Source organism: Drosophila simulans, chromosome 2L (assembly GCF_016746395.2).
Source record: "Drosophila simulans strain w501 chromosome 2L, Prin_Dsim_3.1, whole genome shotgun sequence".
Classification (NCBI taxonomy): domain Eukaryota; kingdom Metazoa; phylum Arthropoda; class Insecta; order Diptera; family Drosophilidae; genus Drosophila; species Drosophila simulans.
Window position 1 is genome coordinate 22038738 of NC_052520.2, and position 22424 is coordinate 22061161.

Consider the following 22424-nt stretch of genomic DNA (forward strand, 5'->3'; position numbering starts at 1 on the left):
GCGGATTCATTTAAAGAGTTCATACTGAAAAGTGCACCAAATCACCAGGGTTCCAGCCAAAACTTGAACCCTGGGATAGAAAAGCTTTAAGCTCGCAAACAGCTGTTTGTGCGATCGCGTGGCAGCTGGGCAGCGGAGCCCCTATTCGAGTAAATTAACTTTGTATTTTTGAATGAAAATGTTTTAGTTTCACTATTATTTCACTGTTAGTGACTTGGGGGGTCACTATTTGCGATATGTGCCAGTATTCTGGACTTGTCCATAGGTTTATTACCGCGAAAACTAATTTCATTTTATCCACATTGCCAGGTGCGTATTGTTAGACACGAACCTTTTGTGTTAGTAATGATGATAAGTTAAGTTAAGTTTATTTCCGAGTCGTTGGGTTTGCTTTACATAGACAGTGTCCCCGACCTGGCAAGTTCTGTCATATCTTGATTTATTAATTGGCAACTCACTTTCCGGGAAGCACGCTTCAAACTGATGGGAATACCCCGGTAACGGCACAAACTAGACCGTGTGCTACCCATCATGCTTGACATCGTTTTTGCTAAAAACGTTGGAAAAGCTAGTGGATGTCAGCATTAGAAGCACTCTGCTTGTAGAGCATCCGCTCCAACGGACGCAGCATGCCTACAGGGCCGGCAGATCAACTGATACTGCCCTATATCACCTGAAGAGCCTTATTGAGGATTCACTTACTCATAAGGAAGTGGCGTTATGTGCCTTCTTAGACATACAGGATGCATTCGACAATACCTCCCATGAGGCGGTCAACGCATCCGTGGCAAGAAGAGGACTAGATGCAACAACCAGCAGATGGATCAAATCACTACTGGCATCTAGGCGAACCATGGCCACTATAGGAGGACAGTCATCCACAGTATCTACCACAAGGGGTTGCCCCAAAGGGGGTGTCCTCTCGCCTCTCTTGTGGAGCTTGCTGGTAGACGAGTTGCTGGACAGACTGACCCGCCGAGGTATATTTTGCCAAGGCTATGCTGACGATATTGTCATTATAGCCAGAGATAAATATAAGGAAACACTCTGCGATATCATTCAACTGGGCCTCAATATGACCAGCGAATGGTGCAAGGATGTAAGCCTGTGCCTAAATCCTAGCAAAACTGTTATTGTTCCTTTCACTAATAGGTACAAGCTACAGAGAATGAAGGCAATAACCTTGTCAGAATGTAGCATAGAGGCCAGCAAAGAAGTTAAGTATCTTGTGATAACGCTCGACTCCAAACTTAGCTTCAAAACGCATGTCGATAACACAATTGATAAGTGCACTAGAGCACTTTTCACGTGTAGGAAAATTGCTGGAAAGTCGTGGTGAACCTCACCACGCATTATAATATGGCTGTACGTCATGGTAGTCAGACCCATACTAACCTATGGGGTAATAGCCTGGGGTGATAGAGCACGCCTTAGCGCCACTAAGGTGAAACTTCATAAGCTGCAAGGAATGGCCTGAACTGCCCACTGCAGCCCTAGAAGTACTAATGGAGGTAACGCCGCTTCATATCGCCATTGAAATGAAACGGAAAGCCACCCTAATAAGAATTGAGGGAGCAGGAAATGACTGCAACCTCACAAGCCTAAAAAGGGGTATACCTTTGCTGATGCAACCAAGGGATGAGATGCCAGCTGAGCACAGGTTCGCTCAGAACTTCAGCACTCATCTCAGTAATAAAAACAGTTGGACAAACCTTGGGAAAGTACACGCTATGAAACCACAAACAATAAAGTGGTATACAGACGGATCCCTCACCGACGATGGAAGTGGGCTGGGGGTTGTAGGCCCCAGGTTAAAATACCACGAATCAATGGGCAGATACACCAGCATTTTTCAAGCTGAAGTCTGTGCTATTGGACGCTGTGCGGAGTTTAATCTGCAAAGGAACTACCGTGGCAAGGACATTGCTATACTGTCTGATAGTTAAGCAGCCATAAAGGCGCTCAGCAAAGCTAAGATAACATCTAAACTAGTAAATGAATTGGTGACAGCCCTAGACAAACTAGGAGCTGGTCCCGGGTGGGACCCGGGACACAACAACATCTTGGGAAATGAGCTAGCGGACAACGTAGCCAGGAAAGGGGCAGAGAACCCTCTAATTGGGCCCGAACCATTCTGTGGTGTTGGTCACCACAGAGTACTGGGCTTACTTAAGTCAATAGAGGAAGAAAAACGTCTGTGCTTCTTGGAACACCTACCAGGACTTAGGCAGTCTAAGATTCTCCTTCGTGAATATAACCATAAAAGATTCAAGACCTTAATGACACACGGGAAGAACAACGTACGCATTTTAACTGGCCTTGTTACGGGGCACTGCCGACTTCGCAGTCATTTGCATAAGATTGGCATTGCAGACAGTGAACTCTGTCGCTTATGCTGCATGGAGGAGGAGAGCTCCGCACATATTACATGTGACTGCATGGCGCTTTGCATCAGGAGGAACAGACTCCTGGGCATGTATGTAGTCCCTCGGGGGACAATTGTAGCCCTGGACTGGCATTGGACTTCAGGAAGATCTTTGAGTCATGAAGGGGTAGTACAATAGATCAGAATGGGTCGCAGTACACATAGAAACTCACTTAATAATAATAATGATTTATTAATACCTTTTAATTGCATTTCTTGTGCTCTGTCAATTATTTCTGAGATTTCCTCTGCAAATTTTGGGGGCGTTGCAAGAGTTATGTCGATTTGCTGTTTTTTTTTTTTATCATTCGACTTACGGTAGGAAAATTAAAATCTTCTAAAGATACCACCTACCGTCCGTAGGTGGCATGCAGGATTCATAAGCTCTATTGGGATTATGCCTACGTACTAAAGCAAACACCTCCGCGTGCTCTTCAGTCCTTGCTTGCTCACCGGGTATGACTTAGATGAGCAGGATGTGAGGTCAAGTCGCACTTCTTCCTTCAGTGTAGTCAATGAGGGCCTCCTCCCTTTAGTCGCCTTTTACAACAAGCTGGGTACGCTGAGGTAGTATTCTTCGCCCGCCACCACACGGGACGACTGTTTGGGTTTAGCCACCCACATTGTTGGCCATCCCGTCTGATCGGACTCGCTACATCATATTAATGATTAGTCTGTGACCCAGCTCCCATGCCTCGCTGTTCGCCAACATAGCCGAGAACAGGCCACTAGGGCTGAACGGGGTACCTGCAAGCGTGTTTATCTGCTACCTCTCCTCCGTAAACCTGTGCATTAGCACATGTTCAGCTGATTCTTTGGGCTGACTCTACGTGGCGGAACCAGAGTAGATAGGCCCAAAAGCAGCCGTGGTCCGTGAGGAACTGGGTAAGATGGTAGTAGAAGCGCCACCCCGCATTAGGCTGAGAGCCTTGATCTACAGATCAATTGGCGGCAGGCCTGCCAGTGCTAGCGCCGCGTCTTCGGATATGGTCCTGAAACCTTTAATAACCCTGAGGGCCATGGACCGTAGTACCGAGCGCGCTCCTTTCAGGTATGAACCCTGCTAGTGGCAATGCTCCAGATTGGTGCAGCGTAAAGCAGCGAAGCCATTGCTACCCCCACCAGCAGTTTCCTGGCCGGATATCTAGGGCCACCGACGTTGGGCAGTAGTCTAGCCAGTGAAGAGGGTGTGACTGCTGCCTTCTTGCTGGTGTAATTCGCGTGATCCTTGAACGATAGTCTGTGGTCTATCATTACACCCAGGTACTTTAGGGACTCTTTGGAGGTCACCTGTGTGCCACCTGGCGGTGTTGAAGGCGTTCTTTACGTCCAGGGTCACTATTGCGCATTATTCCTTCCTGCCCCCTAGCCATGATCCTGAAGATGTCAGGTTTACCCAACGCCACTCTTTTAATAACAGCACTCCACCAATACACGGGTGGTGCGTTACAAATTCCACCAAGCATATTCATGAGGCCAGCCGCCAGTCGTCGATCGACTGTTTATTATTGACTGAATGTACTGTTTTGTTGTATTCCACGGTTGCTTGATGTATGAGATTTACCGTATCAACTATGCCTTTATCTAGTTTTAGGTATCTTTCGTAGCATGGTTGCGTCACAAATTCCACCAAGCATATTCATGAGGCCAGCCGCCAGTCGTCGATCGACTGTTTATTATTGACTGAATGTACTGTTTTGTTTTATTCCACGGTTGCTTGATGTATGGGATTTACCGTATCAACTATGCCTTTATCTAGTTTTAGGCATCGTGCTGTTTCTAACAGTGTGCTGTGGAACCTTTCCACCTGTCTATTTAAGGTACTATGTTAGGGTGGTGAATTTTCCACTTGAACATTGAACTGACTTGATAAGAGTGACCGGTTTGACTCATTGTTGCAAAATCTTGTCTTTGAGTTTGGATAGAGGTTCATTAACTGTACTATTTCAAGCTCTATATCGGCTATCGTTCAAGAACCTATGGGTTCTGCAAAATTTGAGAATTTATCTATAAATGTCAAGAAATATCTACTGACCGTAGAGAAAATATCAAAGTGTAATGTCTCGCCGATTCGTGAAGGAAGAGGCGTTCTCCCAAGGACTTGTTTTTGCGGATGACGTATCTATTTGGCTTTTTGAAATACTATACTGCCTGCCAGCTGCGACATTTTTGGAAAAAAATAATCATGTAGAATATGTTTAACATTTACTTGCTCTGCCCTGTGCGCTCTGTTCAATGGCTACGATTTCTTTTGTTCCTCTTTGTTATAAATATCGGTCACCATCTTTTTTGTATGCCGGAAAGTCGTCTTTTTGTACTGGCGTTATGTACTTAAGTTCTTGAGTCCTGTATATAGTTTTTTGAATAACCGGTGTCGGTTTTCCCTGGTATCTTTCTTACTATAAACGGTAGCAAGGACCAGTGGCTAAAACATGCACATTGTCATAATTTGTAAGTTCTTGGTCAATATGCTTAACAGCTGCTGTTGCCCCTTGTTCATACTCTTTTTCATCTGACTCCTCTAGATCTTCTTCTTGGGCTAAATGATTCACTCTTTAATGTTTCGGTCGTGTAAACCTGGCACTAATTGGTATTTTGCCACTATTTGGTATTTTGGGGTTATATGTTAATAGTCAATTTGAGCCTGAACAAATTGTTGAATTGGCCAAACATTTTAAAGTTGGGGTAAGTTACCCTGGTTCAAAATTTGTGCTTGCCTAAATTGGTTTGATCAAATGGTTCGCATAGATATCGTCAGTATCAAACAGCTGAGTCGGAGCCTGGACTGGTATTTGACCTGCTTGGCTGTCAAAACTGGGCGCTTATTAAAATATGGGTTTTTGCACATTAGTGCTTCTATCCCTATTAGTTTTTTTTTTTGTCCTGAAAATTTTTTGATTAGTTCAGAGTGAATTGATAACGCTCGTTATATGACTCAACCTCCTGTGCTTAAGCAAGGGCTGTTGGTAAGTCCTTGACTCCTATGGAAAATAGGATATTACTCAATGACTTCTTTGTGCCTGTTATAAATACACGTAACGCGTCAGACCTATACTTTTCATTGAGTGACATCGCCAAGGGTTTATCGCACGTCATTATAGTTTTATTTGTAAGCAGAGTCAATTCATTCTCTACCTCATTATAAAATTCGGTAAGTGCCATATCACCCTGTTTCAACGTCGACAACTCTTGCTCAATTAGGTAGATGGGCCCTTTGTCAGCGTATGTAAAGACAAGGCGATTAATTATTGCCTTAATATTCAACGGCGTGCTAAACGAAGCATTCACGTTGTTCGCTGTTTGTTTGTTTTTAATTTTATTTCGGATAATACCAAGGGAATGATAATATTTTGAACTCCCCCCGTATGATTCATAAACTTTAAAAGCGACATAAGACGATTTTCTCCACGACACATATGTAGGTTTCGCTTTCGCCCTCAAAGTCTGACAGCGACCATACTATGTCTAGAGATTCATTACACACTGAGTCGCAAATCTGCATTCGTGGAGATCGGTTGTGTCACGCTAGTGCACAAAAAAAGCTTATCTATTTTGCTTTTACCGTTGCATGCTGTGGAAAACAGCACGCATTCTAAACATTGGACTCTGCCTTGCAGAGACCGCATTTGGACAACAACAAACAACAGTGGAAGAGGTGCGATAAGCTTGCATTCTCTGCCCATTGAGCCCCTCACCCCGCGTGCAGCCGCGAAGAGGGGCATTAAAAGTTTGCTTATCTCTTAAGCTCATCGTACTTTGTCTTGCTTGCTCGCATCAAGAGCAAAATCAGGATAGCTAAAGTAAATCAGTGATATAACAAAAATATATTATACATAATTAATAAAATAATGATAAAATGGAGGAGAACATTTTTCATGACTGTCAGCTTAGAAATAAGCAGATTGTTTATAAGAAAATGTTTCTAACAATTGGCAAAACACCTTCGGATATAAGGGCTGAGTGCCGACTAGAAACTCAATGACTTTTGTGCACTGAAAATCACATCAGCAATAGCACGACCACTACGACTCTAACATTTAATAGTGCGGCTAGTAATCCCACTTATACTGTAGCCACTGTAATACCCAGCAGCTCTGGCCCCGGCAGACGTGTTGATAGCCATGTTGGCCGTAAACCAACATGTTCCACTGACACTGAAGAGCCAATGAACAGCGCTGCTGTCCATATATTGATGGATGCCCAAAAGCAACGAATGATTAAAAGAAAAAAGAATCCGAAATCATTGTCTAGTATTTAGTGTCTCTGCCCCTGATCACAATTTTGAAGACGATGCAACTAACGGAGACTTACAGCTTAAGGGCCAAAAACCAAAAATAGTTGCAAATGACCTTTTTGAATTCATAAAAGAGGTCGCCAATCTGGACAACGTTACGACCAAGGCCAATCAAGGTGAAACGACCAGAATCTTTGCCAAGGCTAGCGATACCTACACGGCAATTGTTAACCATTTTGAAGAAGTGGGTATTGAATATCATACATACCAAATTCAAATAGTAGAGGTTGTTATGTAGACCTCTACACTTTGAAGATACATATGAAGATATAAACAAAGATATTATAGATAGCTTGAAGGCAGTTGGATACGATGATCTTCATATTCATAATCCTTCATCTAAGGATACTAAGGAAAAACTCAATATTTTGTTCACTAATATTAAGCCCTGCGCAAAAACTAAATTTATAAGATTAAGTATCTTTGCCGCCAGATGGTGAAGATTGAAAGGATGCGAAAAGCAACGGAAATCGCACAATGTCATAGCTCCCAACAGTATGAGCACACAGCCAAATACTGCCGGCGGCATCCAAATTGCGCCAGGTGTGGAGAAGATCATGACACTACACAATGTGGACGCTCCCCTGAAGCGCATCATAACTGCATCCACTGCGAAGGAGACCACATGGCCAGCTATAAAGCTTGTGAATGGTACCAAAACTATCTTCGCCGGTCAATGGGAACCACCAAGAGCGTGAAAAATACAACCAGGTCGAATCGCTCCTCTGCAATGTCCCATGTAGACAATTCTTATCCGACTACAAATGGTAGAGAGCCGCAACAGTTTCCTACCTTGAAAATGGGCCGTAGCATTAAGGCTGGAAAATCGGCATCGCGGCACAATTTTCAGCAACCGCAATTGTAACAGCAGCGGCCACAGCAACTGCCTCAAAAGAAACAACACATGTATAATACAACAACAACCGTCATACAGGGCCAATGGCAATACAGGGGTGTCCTACGCTGCAGTAGCAAAAGAAAATTCTAAGCCAGGCAACGTTAGAGTTGCTCAGCGCCGTCTAGATATTATACAGACGCAAAATTCACTGCAACAACGAGAAGACAGTAATCAACAGCACAGATTTCTTCATGTACAATCCCTTCTGGAGCAACAACAAAAACAATTTCAGCACTGGCAACAACAGCAGCCACAGCTAATAATATAAAACAATGGGCTGGAGCTAATCACCAGTCTCATGACAACGTTTTGGCCTCGCAATGAACCACCTTAAGTTTCTTATCTGGAATGTCAATGGCATTTCATGCAAAGCCAGAGAAATTGAGGTCTTCGCGCAAGACAACAGCGTCGATATTCTTATCTTAAATGAGATTATGCTGAAACGCAAACCACTCAGATGTCATCAGTTAAGGTCGCAACTGGCATTGGTTACACGGAGTTCAGTGCTATTTACTGTCCTCCAAGAAACAGAATAAAAGAAAGACATTTCACTAATCTACTCCGTGCTTGCAAACAAAGGTACTTTGTAGGTGGTGACTGGAATGCGCGACACTGGCTGTGGGGAGATAGATAAAACTGACCCAGGGGTGACTAGCTAAAGCCATTTCTAGCTGTGGGGCTAATATTTTTTTTACAGGATCACCAACAAGGTACCCACATGTGTAAAGTCATACGCCCTCCTGCATTGATTTTGTATTGCATCACGGTATACAATACAAACGGCTGGACTTACCACGCGTCCGTCTCCTCGGCTAGTTACCAAGCGACCAACATTACAGCATTTAAACAGCTTTTAGACAGCTCCATTCAATTAGATATTACCGGACAGCAAATCAGCTAAAACGACTAAGAAACGAATTTTTTGAGCAAAAGTTGACGTCGCTGGACAGTGAGGCAAACGCATTTGCTCAACATCTTCAATGAAATAAGTGACAGCCAACAGACACCGCTGCAAATGGCTTTACCCAATACGCCAGCTAGGGTAGAGGAGGTAGTAGATGTCATAAAATCCTTACCAAAGAACAAGGCTACTGGCATCGACAGGATTTGCAATGCGACACTCAAAGCTCTACCAATTCGAGCAATTATCTACTTATGCTCGATCTTCAACGCTATGCTACGCGTCCAATTTTTCCCAAGACAGTGGAAGATGGCAGATATCTATATGATTCATAAGACAGGCAAACCAGAAGAGGACCCGGATCATACCGGCCAATAAGTCTGCTCCCCTCAATTTCTAAGGTGTGGGAGAGGCTTATTGCCAAGCGTATCAGTTGAGTCATAAGCCAAACTAACAACATGCCGGAACATCAGTTCGGCTTCGGAGAGGGTCATAGCACCGTAGAACAGGTTCACAGACTGGTACAACATATACTGCAGGCGTTTAATGACCTTGAATATTGCAATGCAGTCTTTATCGATATGCAGCAAGCATTCGATAGGATCTGGCATGTTGGACTTTTATTCAAAATAAAAAGTCTGTTGCCAGCACCTTACGTTGGCCTTCTGCGGTCATATCTGGATGGACGGAAGTTTGTGGTCAGGTACAGGGATACCTACTCTGCTCCCTGCCAAATGTTAGATGGAGTTCCGCAGGGCAGCGTCCTTGGCCCGCTGCTCTATTCTTTATATACTGCTGACTTACCTAGACCTACTTACGAGAATATGCAATACCCTTCAAGGCTATCATTGCGACTTACGCCGATGACATTTCGGTTCTTTACAGATCCAAATGCCGTATTTAAGCTGCAAATGGGTTGCAAGGATATCTTCAAACTCTAAACAATGAATCCGTGTCTCGCACTTAAAAGGCTTGTAATGAATACTCCAGCAATACAATTTGAAGGTAAGACATTGGAACAGCCAGGTCAAGCGAAATACCTCGGCATAATTTTAGATAAGCGCCTTACTTTTGGGCCTCACCTAAAAACAATAACCAAAAGGTGTGGCCAAAGAATGCAGCAACAACGGAGTGCAGATCTGAGGGATTGCTGCCAAATCTAACTATAAGCGGATAAAAGTAATGCAAAACCGAACCCTGCGGCAGATAACTAACTGTCCTTGGTACGTGCGTGGCTCCACACTTCACCGTGATCTCAATCTACCCACTGGCGAAGAACAGACTTGTTGACATTCCAGCAGATACAACGATCGACTTGTTATACTTGCAAGGAGACTGCTACCAGCTAGGCCGCTTAAGCGACTTAAAAGACTGGGATTCAGCAAGACGATTCGTGAATTGTCCAGCCTGCTTGTAATCCTCGTGAGTGGTTTGGTACTTTAAGATTTGTTTTTGATATGTGTTGTTAAGATGATATTTAGAATGTATGGTTTCAACTCTTTATAATATTAAAAAAAAAAGTAAGAAGAAGTAAGTTTCAACTTCTGGGGTGTTAGCTGTAGATTTTTCTATGCGCTCAATAATCGTTTGTAATTCTTTGTTAAATAATTATTTTTGACTAGCAAGGGCAACTACAACGGCACTTTCTACTAAAGCTTTCAGTTTAATTGCTGATAACTCCATTTCACTAGTTTTGTTTTCTGATTTCACGTTTTTTTCGCTTGCGGTTTCTAATTGTCTAGTCCCTTTTAATATTCTATTCCAACTTGATATTAAGTCGTCTATCTCTTTATCACTGCCACTCATCAATGTGTTATTTATAACCTTCACGTGTGTATGAAAAATTTTTTATTTTAATAATTTAATAATTATACTTAAAACTTGTGTGATGTTTTTTGTGCTTTTTTATAATTTTTTATTGTAATTTCCGCTTGAGTAGGTGCGATCCAGCTGTTATGTTTCTCCTTTTAATATCGTGGGTTTTAGATTTAGTTGCCTCCTTTTGAAATCGTAGGTTTTAGGTTTAGTTGGGCGCCAATTTCGGTTAATGTTTTAGACAATATTTATTTGTGTGAGTATACAAATTATAATAGAATTAATGCGGTCTGCACTAGATGAGGCGAATCCTTATGTTTGTGCGTGGCGATGACCGACTCTTCTTATCTCCAAATATCGACTGATAATTACACATTAGATCTCTTACTCTTATGTAAGTGTACTTTATATGGTGGGAAACGGTTCCTTCTGCCTGTTACATACTTTTCAACTAGTAACGGGTATAAAAAAAAATAGTCACATTCTTTTCGTTACGATGAAGCAAAAAATTATCACTTTACGACGACGTTATTACGAAATACTTTTAGACATATTATTCGAAATTCATTTACTTACACATTATTGAGGCTGCCTAGAAAGGGGCATCCGATTTGTACGGCCACAGCCGAATAACGAGTGTAAAGTTTTTGACTGAGCTGAAAGTTGCTTGATCCGTATTGCTGAACGTTAAAAAATAGTGTTTCACGCCCTCCCAGTACTGCCTTGTCCTCACCGCCCTCTGCAATTAGTTTAATTCCAGCTTCCACAGAGTCAATAAAAAATCCTTGAGGGTCCTTGATCACCTGCTGCCTCATCAGAGCATAAAGCTGACGAAACAGTTCTGTCCCATTCTCCAACATCTCCAACGAACTACTTTCCTTCTCCACATATAGCCGGTAACCGTCGTGAATCATCGCTGCTTGCAGGCGCTGAAGAGTATTGATTGGTGGCTCGCGAGCAGGTCGTGCAAACTGGCTGGTCAGTTGAGCTGAATATACATCGGCCAATACATAGGTCGCTGCTATCCAATACACTATGGTCAAAAACTTGGCTCGGTATCCGTTATGTAGTTCATTGCATGCTGTAAAAATCATAAAATGTTTAAAAGTAACTTACAGTTTGAATACGTTCTTCTTAGCTGATACTCCCAATATATTACGATACAAAATTTGTTCAAATATCTCAGTCGAGTCTAGCAGTCAACAGCAGTTTTTAAATTGATTAATTTTTAACATGCCAACATCGGAGGCACCATATAAGTATACATCTTCTTGATCAGGACCAATAGCCGAGTCGATCTGGACATGTCCGACTGTCTGTCCGTTCGTCTGTATGAACGTCGAGATCTCATGAACTATAAAAGCTAGAAAGTTTAGTCTAATTATGCAGATTCTTAAGACATTTACGCAGCATAAGTTTCGTAATTTTTATTCGCGATGTTGTCACGATCACGGCAACAGCCACAATCTGCCCAAAAATGCCAAGCGCACACTTTTGAAAAATTTTTCGATTTTTTTTTTTAATTTTTATTGTTGTTTTTATAGCTTATTAAATAGTAACTTTGAAGTTTATAGGGTGCAATCCCAATAGCTGAGTAACGAGTATCGAGTCACTCGACTATACCGTCTTCTCTTGCTACAACTCAGGTCGGGGGAGATTTCAAAGCGCGCCTGGTAAAAGCATTCACCCACAACCCTTTTTCCCATCCTAGCACCAAAAACGATGGAATCCATTGACTCTTTCGCAATTTAGGATGATAGATATGCTATAGCATTGGAAGTAATACACATCAGATAAGCTAATCGCCGTTAATATCGATAGTTTTAAGGTGCTGCCTTAGAAGTTTTGAAAGGTAGAATGTTGCGCCGAGGCTATCGTACAAGCTACTGATGCAAGGCATCACTCGTTTGCCTGCTAGGGGTTATTCTGTTCGATTGCCAGCTAAATTCAGATTAGATCTTTTAAGGGAGTACTACCAACAAGCTCTTTAAAGGTTCTTGGTTTTTGACAAAAACCGCCGTTCCGGCAGAGGAACCTAGTTCCTCTCTTTTTTTTTTGCCTCCTCACTGAGTCATGAAAAAGAAAAGGACAGTTTCGCATCGTTTTTGTTGGATCAGCGTCAACTTCTTCTGCATAATCTTTAATCAATGATTTGAATGGCTGGTCCATTCAATCTGGTATTCCAGATTCTACTTTGATTTCCGACGTATCCAGTCGCAATCACACGGTACATCTGTGTCCGGAAAGGATTATCCTCAAGACAACCACTGAATTTTTAAGTTGGATACTGTTATGTATAGCACGCAGCCTCGCCTCTACCGAGCTATGAGAGAAGTGACTCCTCGAAGTGACTTTTATGTTTATGATTTGATATCTGAGCCTGCTCCAAGGAAGAGGCCATTAACATAATGCAGTCGACTTCCGCACTCTTGTTCAGAAATAAATACTATAATTCAGTTGTTGGTAATGAATTTTACTCAAAGTTTGACGCGATTTTAGCAAATTTTAGCACTCGCTTTGGCTTTCATTTGGCACAAGATTTATAATAGATTCAGTAGTTTTAGACAGATTAGTAAACGTTTCCTCGATTGCCTCTTTCTGAACTGAAGATTCATGAGCTTTGCGATGCATTGATGCTTATGGAGCGTGTGTAATTGTCGTTTCTAGTGGACAATTCCAGTGCCCTTAAAAACCCTGAAAGTACTAAAACTTTAGTTTTTCGGACCTTAACATTTATCTTGCCTTATCGGAAGTAGCTTAACTTAACATATCCAAAGGAAAATTCTTTACCTGAAGCGACTCTAAGATCTTGGATTTGGGACGAGCCACGAATATACAAAGTCTTTGTAGCAAGCTGTTTCGGTGCAGCTCAAACATTGACCCGCTAAGGAATGGACGGTAATTTCTATAGCCCGGTAGCTGATTTGCTACCCACAGTCTTAACAGAAACACCAGTGCTAAAACGTCGTCGAAAAGTCTTGCTTATAAAATCTTGTCTCGCTTTCATTCGATATCGACTAAGTTGGACTTCATCAGCTGTAGAACTTTTTAATAGATTTCAATGTCCGTCAACCAATCATCCAGTCGCAGGGTAACATAGTTACTAAGGCCATCATAACTCAAGCAATGAGTGCAACCTGCACACTGGTCCTCGGACTCTTCTCGGTTATGTGAAAAAATGCAGTAAGCAAGTGGGTCATGTGTTTTTAAAAAAACCTCGACGGATCTACCAAAGGAGCTTAGCCGATAAGCATTTTGAAAGCAAACAATTGTCGCCGAAATCGGAATCCCCAAATTTCTAAAAAAACCGTTACCTATTTTGAGTTCTTTTTCCACTTAGTTTTGCTCGTTCCGCTATATAAGGCTATAAGAGCCTTTCCAGTCTCTGGAAAAAAATGGCGGACAATGGGACAAATTTAAGTCTCATATGTTAAGCCAGCTCTAATATTCGGGGAGTCGGTAGCGTCATCCCATCCAATACCCAGCAGTTACAGAGCTTCATTGACAATGCATCTTCCCCATTCAGTCCTCGATCTTAGGGTTGGTGATCTACGTCATCTTTAAAAGTGTGATCAACAAACCAAAACCAAGTGGAATGAGACACTGGACGTCTTTACTTTGACGTCATGGTACCAGGTGCTTGACTAAGCTTACGGTGCTTCGTGAAACTTTGATCGACCATTCAGAGGAATTTATAGTTATTTTTGCTCGAACTCAGGCTTCGGTATATCATCGCCGCAGATGTCACCAAAATGACCGCAAATACCAGAACATTTTTTTGCAGATGAATTTTTTTGTGCGCGAGTCCCACGGCCACACCACCCGTCCAACCGTACGGCGGGCGGCACCCTGTATCGAACAATTCGATTCGCATGAAGATATAGAAAAGAACACAAAAACGAGTAAATAAGTATATTATAAAACAAGGGAGAATGCTATGGTTCCCGACTATCAGATACCCGTTACTCCGCTAGTGTAAATGCAAACGCAAACGCGAAATTTCATCATTTTCTAGGATATCGATAGATATCAGCATAACAACATTTGCTACTTCTAGATAGCGCTTGAGAACAAACTTAAATTAGAAGGGTAAGAGTTAAGAACAATAATGTTTATATTAAAACAATAAATCCCAATATTCAAGATACACCTGAATGCTTGGCGTCTGTTAAATTTGTAAAATTATTTCGGCTGACTATATTATGTAGATGGCAAAGGAACTGTCAGAAAATTAATATTTTAAAACTAAATCTTCTGACTCGGAATACACCTGTATTTTGACAACATAGAATTTATTTAGATCAAAATCAGATGGAGATGGAATAAAGCTAAAAAAATCAGTTTCGTTGTTCAACCGTTACTTGATTTGTAATTATTTGTAATTGGCTTTCCAAATGTTCTGGATTCCGTTGTCTTAAGCCGTGTCATGCCTAAACCCAAAACAGATTATATAAAGAATACATAACTAGAGAGTAACTATAGTCGTGTTCCCCGACTATCAGATACCCGTTACTTAGCTAGGGCGAACGCGAAATTTGATCATTTTATTACGGAGGCGTGTAAAGAAAGGGGAAATGATGGATTACATCGATGATATGACAGGCAAACTTTTGATGAGATGTATGACAAACTAGAGAATATTCAGTAAGTGTTGCGAGATTGCGGATTGACTTTGAATCTAGAGAAATGTGAGTTGTTGTTGTCAATCACATTTCTATGTCATCAAATACACCCTGATGGAATCAGTCCCGAAGAAGTCAAAACTAATGTCATGGCAGACTTTGAAAAGCCAAATAATATCACCGAAGTGCGGCATTTTTTGGGTCTCATTGGATATTTCCGGAAATTCGTACCCGTATATGCAATAATATCTGAGCAAACACACTAGAATATCAAGATGCGTAACGGCCATATGCACTATGCAGCCACTTTTTTGGTGAAGGCCAAAATTGCTCTCTTTCCGCTCGCTTACGCTGAGAGCGTAAGAAATCTAAAAATAGAATTTGCTTGCTTGTGTGAGTAAAAACAATAGACGAGAACATGTATATGTGTGCGTACGTGTGCTAGAAGACGATTTTCGGGCCGAAATCAATCGAAGCAACGAATTTACATATTAGGAGTTTTGGCAATATGATGAAAAAAATTAAAATTAATAATTCACGCCCTGACTATTATAATTTTAAAGTTTTTTAAATTCGTTTGTTAAGATCGCCGCTCGAGTTAGCTACCCTTTACATATTTATATTTATATTGATAATTAATTATGTGTAATATACATATACATATAACATTCATTATTTGCATAAAACCATAATGAGAAAGCACTACTTTTATTTGTTCACTTAATGCTCAACAATTTTCTTACATTTGTTTTTTATTATTTTTTAAAATATTTAAAAAAGATCAGAATGTGTCTTTAGTTTTCCGAAGTATAAAAAATTTAAGTAATAAAAATGTATAAAATAAATAAAAATAGTTTGTTGCAAAAGTCATATCTTGAGGCACGAAGTCCGGACACAAGCACTCAACAATCATTGCCTTATTAATTTTTCTCACGTCTCAAGCTGAATATTCTAATGACAGATATTCTAATATAAAGTCATTTGTGAAATTTATTTTGGTATATTATGTACATAGATTCGGTTATTACTATTTCTAAGCTATATTTGTATAATAATAATAACGTTAAGGCAATACAAAACAAGAATTTTTCACATGGTGCCCATTGATCAAAAATAATATACATTTAAAGTCTAAGAACTTCTAAGGTGAAGGGCATATTTTGTCAAATTTGCAATGCATGAGCATACGTGAGCACACATACAGTTGTCTGCTGTCATTGTATGCGTAGAAAAGAGCTGTTCGTTGCTGAGCTCTCCGCTCTCTCGCCCTTGAACAAAAAGTCGAGAGCCTGGAGCCACCTCCATACCATACGCCATACCAATCGTATGGCGTTACGCATCTTGTTATTCTAGCGTCTAGAAAGAAATTTATATTCTCAGAGCCAGTACAGCTCACACCAATTTGATTGACAGCTCTCTAACCAAAGCCCAATACAACGACATGAGAGCTTTGAACAAAACACAATTTAGCGACATTTATCCATCGTATAATAAAGTCAGAGAAGCTAAATTAGCGTGTAGACCTGTGGGAGTTCATGTGACAGAGACCTATGCCCAAGTATATTGCCCGCCAGTCGAATTATTCTTATGCAAGAGGAGGTTTTTAGGAGGCATAAAAACATAACAGGTGTCAAACTGATCGCAAGCTATGGATTTGGTATAACCGGGCAGAGTATGTAGAAGCAGAGATTATTTTGGCGGAAAACTTGCAAGCGAGCTGTTAAAAGTACCGCAAGAGAGCAGTTTACACGCTTAGATCTTCAGATTTTTTGTGGGAGAGCGAGAGAGTGGGTGCACAGTGCAGTTTATGTGCATACAAAAACAACACAAAAAAGCAGAGCGAACAACGCAAGAAATAGAGACATAACAAAACACAACGGCAGAAAAGCAACAAATTTAGTTAGTTTGCTTAAACTCACAACTCACGAGACAAATTCACAAATCAAGAGAGATTCAGTCGCGAAGCTAACGGAAATGAAATATTTATGTATGTTTAGAAAACATAATTATAATTATGTTTAGAAAATATTATACAAGTATTTATTAAAAAAAACGCAGCTGGATTTACCAAACGCAAAAATAAATTCGGAGCGCAGAAAAAAACATAACCATTCGATTTGAAGCTAGACGATCCGACGGGTTCGGTTTGGTGCTACCGCCAGTTGTCTGGCGTCTCAATCTGACCACATAGTTAGGTCTACAATGATTTAAGATTGGGAGTATGTGGTTTCTAGTGAATATACTTGGCTACTTTACCATCTACCTTACCAAGTCGGGACTATCAACTTCACCACGAATAAGCTTACAAGTGAAGGCTGTTGCAAGCATAGGTTTACGGTTAGCTAGGGAATGGAACTAATTAAAATTAGTCTACTGGAATACGGAGGTAACATAAGGTTTGCATCCCCACTTGGGCGCCGCAAGGCGAACAGTAAAAAGCTTTTTGGACCGATTCAATGCGGTCCGAGTTAACTACGGATTGAGATCTCCAAACAGGTGATCCATACTCAGGAATCGGACGGACTAGCGAAATAAATAAGGTTTTGTCCATGTCAGGATCATCAAATTCCTTTGAACAGCTTTTTAAAAAACCAAGCACTGACCTTTTGACAATAGTCGAATAAGTACACGAGAATGACTTATTACTAAGGAAGGTCATTAACAAATAAGCTAAAAATAAGCGGACCAAGGTGGCTCCCTTGTGGAACACCGCATGTGACCCGGAGAATACAAGAAAGATAACTTTTGAAGAGGGCCCGTTGGATACTGTCATTCAGATAACTCAATATCCAATTTAGAAGTTCAACAGTGAAGAATAATAAGTCAAGTTTCCTTACTAGAAGAGAATAATTAACAAAGTCAAATGCAATCAATGAGTCAAATTACTACGTCAGCGTAGATGAATTCTGTTTGAAGATTACTTTTGAAACCCTGTATATCAAAGGAAGTTACCGTTATAATGTTTATAACATGGCGATATAATTGCTACAAATAAGGAGTGATAACATTTTCAAAAAGCTTAGGGATATCCGACAATTTAGAGAATAGCTTGGGTAGAGACTTGCTCAAGGCTTCCGCACAGAATCCACCACCCTGTCTGGAGGGATGATCAGGATACCTGTTCGAAGATACCTGTTCTCAATCATTGCTGGTGCAAAATAAGTCCCGTTGCGGATAAGTATATCAAAAATATTTTTACATAGGCACAAAATATTAAATTCGAATTTAATACCGCGTAGGAGTATGGCTGGAATAAGGTAACGTAAGATCTTGATATAATAATATTTTGTCAAAATGTGGGAGTGGCAGTTTGGTTCGGTTTTAGGGCGTTAGAGTGGGCGTGTCAAAAAGTTTTTGGAAAATCGATAGAAATTTACAAGATTTATAGAAATGTGAAAAAAAATAGAGTCGGTGTGACAACATGAGTCAACCAACTTGCGCTGCGTCTTTGTATCTAGAATCTGTATTCTGAACTAGAAGGTTGAAGCTTTTACAGCGCTGACGGACATGGCTAGATCGACTCGGCTATTGATCCTGATAAAGAATATACATATAATTTATACGTAATTTAATTTATATATAATTTAAACGTTTCCTTCTGCCTGTTACATACTTTTAACGAATATAGTATACCCTCTTACTCTACTAGTAACGGCTATAATGATATGAAACAGAAGCTATGTAATAAATCCATTTTGAAATACAGGACCTTTAGAACAAAAAGGCGAAAGGCACTAGCACTTATAGAGATCATTAGGCTGTAAAACGCGAAGGAAGAAATTCTATCACGCCAATGCAGGAAATCTGACAATTCTGCTTTTATAATTAAAAGCAATAGTGAAGTTGGCGAAAATATCATTGACGAGAGAATAACAAATTAGTATTGTTTCCATAACTTGGAATAACGGTTATTTACTTTTGAACACAGGGAAAGAAATACCTCTAAACTATCAGCATCATATGATGAAAATTAATCAAAAGAAAATATTTGAAGCATCTCAAAATTTAAAATAGCACGAAAACCAGTTAAAGAACGTTTCCGATAATGCCTTACCACTACTTCATTTAAAATATGAAATCAAGGTATTAGTTTCGTCACAGAGACAACAACGAGGATTAATTAACTTAGAAGGAATCTCTTATAAACATTTATTTACAACATAAACTGAAGATGATTAAAAAGAATTAAAAGATTAAAATAATAAACAGTTTTATTATAGAATCAGACTCTTAAAACACAAAGAAGGAGATGCCTTATGCATTTATAGATATTAACGGAATTAAAGATAAATATAAGTTCTTTCAATTAATAATTTCAATTACAAAGTTAACCTTTCAGTGGCGATTATGAACAATCACAATACCCTTCAGAGCGACATTTGTAGCTTTCATTTGTTGAATTTCCTTTTCTTTTCTGGTGGTAAAGTATAAAGTGATATATTTTGTTTAATAAGTTTAGAAAATGAATACATAATCATTTGGTGCTAAACCAATTTATCCACTATGGGAACCCCTCATTACAAAAAAGAGACATTCTCGCTTGGTTCGAATTTAACTTCTTAAAGTAATAGTATTTGCTAGTTTGGTTTATAGTTTAGCCTTTCTAGAGTTCAAGTTTGCCATTTTAGGTACAAGCCTTTAGGTACTCGTTGATCGTTCTTGCTCACACACCCACTGCCTGAGTAACGGGAGCTATAACTGTAGAGTTAAAGCTCGGAACAAAGCTGATAGATTAATTAAATTGATTACCTAAGAAATATTATCTTAAAAATAATTATTACTTACATTGTTTTAAAAACAGACGTAAAGTGAACCATATGCACTTCTGAAAAAGTTGGTGGGGCATCTGATAGGCAGACATCACAGTTCTGGGTTTGAGCTTTAATAAGCGTGGGGTTATCTCTTTTAAATACGTCATGTGGATACATAATTCTCCGAGATGTTCCACATCTGAGTTTACCCATGGTCGACGCCAAATATAAGGCAGGGCAATAATGCCATAAAAAATAGGTCCGGAGAAAATTATCGTAAGGATTAGATGGGGCCAGATGTCTTGCTTAAACGGGCGCATAATGGCGAGGGCCTCATTAAGGCGTCTGGGAGCGTGTGTAGCAAACGCTCCTGAATCAGCCAGTGTGAAAAAAGAAAACTCGATGGCCTTCCGCCGTTCCCAGCTTAGACCGACATCTCCCAAAAAAAATTCTGCTTGCTGTTGAGCCAAAATATCTTAATTTAACTGTTTAAGAATAGGTTCAGAACCACTTACTCCACTTTGCAGCAATCCAATGCCTCCTGTGAAACTGTCGTTGGAATCCTTGCCATCTTCTGACCTCATTGAGCCCTGGGTTCGACCGGGTGCTTCGATATACTTAAACCGAAAGTTCATATGCTTAGATAGCAGCATGAGTAGGCGGTGATCGCGACCACCCGTGACCCGAACCTTTCTTTTCTCTATGCTGTCTAGGCTGTTCAACTCCTCGTCCTCTTCGAAGCTGTTATTGCAATACGTTACCCAAAACCACGGCGGAGACTGCAATCAAATATAGCATAGATTAGGACCTGCATTGTTGTTTCAAGCCTAAAAGCGTTACGTGAAATACAGGCACCCGAAAGGTACGACCTTTAAAGTTGGCGTACACGGATAATGCAGTCGGAAGAAGGGGAATTCGTTGCAGACCAAGGTTATCGCCGTCGTACCAATTAACCAACTGTAACTGACTGTCGCTACAAGGCCTAGCCTGGTTGTAGTAGATGCGGAAGGCCTTCTTGCGAGGACGAGTTACGACTACCGCTCGAAGCGGCTCTCTGAAACGAATTACACGGGAGCTGGGTGGCCAGCGTGCTCCCCAATAGAAAATAAATAGGCTTAAGCGATGTCCAAGATGACGATCGTGGAGGCTATTCAACAGCTGGTTGGGCTCGTCCAAAATCAGGCTGATGCACTCGTTTGCACCTTGAAGGTTTTCCTCAATGTGTTGAAAAAAAAGCTCCGTCTGGCTGAATACCACCGACTTGTAGTTACTGCGATGAAGACGCTGCAGAAAATCGTCAAGATAAACGCTGCGCTCTTTCTGACAAACTCCGTCAGAAAGAGCGAGGCTTGGTAGCGCCAATATAGCAAGAGAAGGTTGTTGCAAGCCTCTTATAATTTGGGTGAGCGCTAGAAGACAAAGGCTATGAAAACTTTTTGCTTACAAAAAATGAGAATAACTTGTGTACAAACCTATTGCAGTGTCTGACTCATCGTTAGCAATAAAAGTCAGCCTTGTACTGTTTAGCAATCCCAAAAGGTAGGACAGCAGGCCCAATGCCAGAAACGTATGCATCTTGAATCAGCGGAGCAGGGCTATTGCTCCTGTTTTATATACTTTTTTTGAGAATTATTAGGTGTCCAATTATGGCATCAACTTCTATATATCAAATGTCAAACGTCTCAAAGGAGCATTTAGATGTACGGAACTGACAACTCGGACAGCTTAAAAAGCTATTAAGAGTGCACATGGCTAAAAATCGATTTTATTTTAGACTGTAAGAAAGAGGGTTAAAAGGTAAGTATTGTTAAGAGCACTAAATTTCGCTTCACTTCTTTTTACTAGTTTAGCTTACAAACATTATGTAAGCACAAAATTTGTTTACATAAAACAAAAATACAATCGTCTAACATTAAAGATTTATAATTGTTCAATACTGAAATTTATAATTGTAACCTTTGTCCAACCCAAACCTGCCAATTCAATCATATGGCAGAACCACAAACAATAGAGCACTTAATTGCTTTCCATACATTCCATTTCAGCGCTGTATGCGTTCTAATAAGTAATTCTTTGGCAACGGCACTTATCGACTTAAACATCTTAAAGCCTTGCTTATGTAAGCAGTTTTGCGTGCTGTCTCTGAAGCAGCGCCAAGGGCATTCAAGAGCAATGATCTCCCAAAATACACTAACATATTTTTAAGACACTGAGGCTTCTCCTCAATTTTACCTTAAACTAGAATACCCTTACAGGTCTAAAAAAAAGTATTGTAGACTGCTTCTTTCTCACAGAACAGGGACCACTTCTTTAAGAACAAATAATTTTATTAGAAGAATTAAATAGATGGCTTCTTCGTGCTTTACTGTAATGCATTTAGTTGCATTAAATATTTAAAGGAAAATAAGAAACACGAAATTAGTCGATTGCTCATATTTTTACAATCATGCATATTTGGGTACAAACCGAAACCATGTTTTGTCTACACACATTTCTGTAGAAATAGAATTGTAACTAAAATATAAAATGAATTTGTTTATAAGTGTGAAAACTTATATATTTCGAAGGAGATGTTGTTTTGAGAAAGGCGTCTTATCGAACAGTTATTTAGACCAAAGACAATAGAATAACAAGATGCGTAACGGCCACACATTCGTTTGGCACTATGCAGCCACTTTTTTGGTGAAGGCCAAATTTGCTCTCTTTCCCCTCGCTTAC

The 22424-nt window shown here is 40.3% G+C and overlaps 1 protein-coding gene across 3 annotated transcripts in view; it reads right to left on the reverse strand.

Annotated features, from left to right (window-relative positions):
* The window catches only part of LOC6733132 (ionotropic receptor 40a), a 41526-nt gene extending 20108 nt beyond the window's left edge, over positions 1-21418 (reverse strand). The window contains exons 1-6 of one of the 3 annotated variants that reach the window (XM_039291250.2): positions 21179-21411; positions 20547-21115; positions 20222-20485; positions 19741-20164; positions 10910-11414; positions 10401-10784 (exon numbers count right to left, since the gene is read on the reverse strand). In XM_039291250.2, the coding sequence (XP_039147184.1) occupies positions 10781-10784; positions 10910-11414; positions 19741-20164; positions 20222-20485; positions 20547-21115; positions 21179-21281 (1869 nt within the window). In that variant the 5' untranslated portion in view covers positions 21282-21411 and the 3' untranslated portion in view covers positions 10401-10780. Of the gene's footprint in view, positions 1-10400; positions 10785-10909; positions 11415-19379; positions 19680-19740; positions 20165-20221; positions 20486-20546; positions 21116-21178 lie in introns of those variants that run through there. The other 2 variants (XM_016180532.3, XM_016180531.3) reach the window with 2 other exon arrangements.
* Between the last annotated feature and the right edge of the window lie 1006 nt (positions 21419-22424).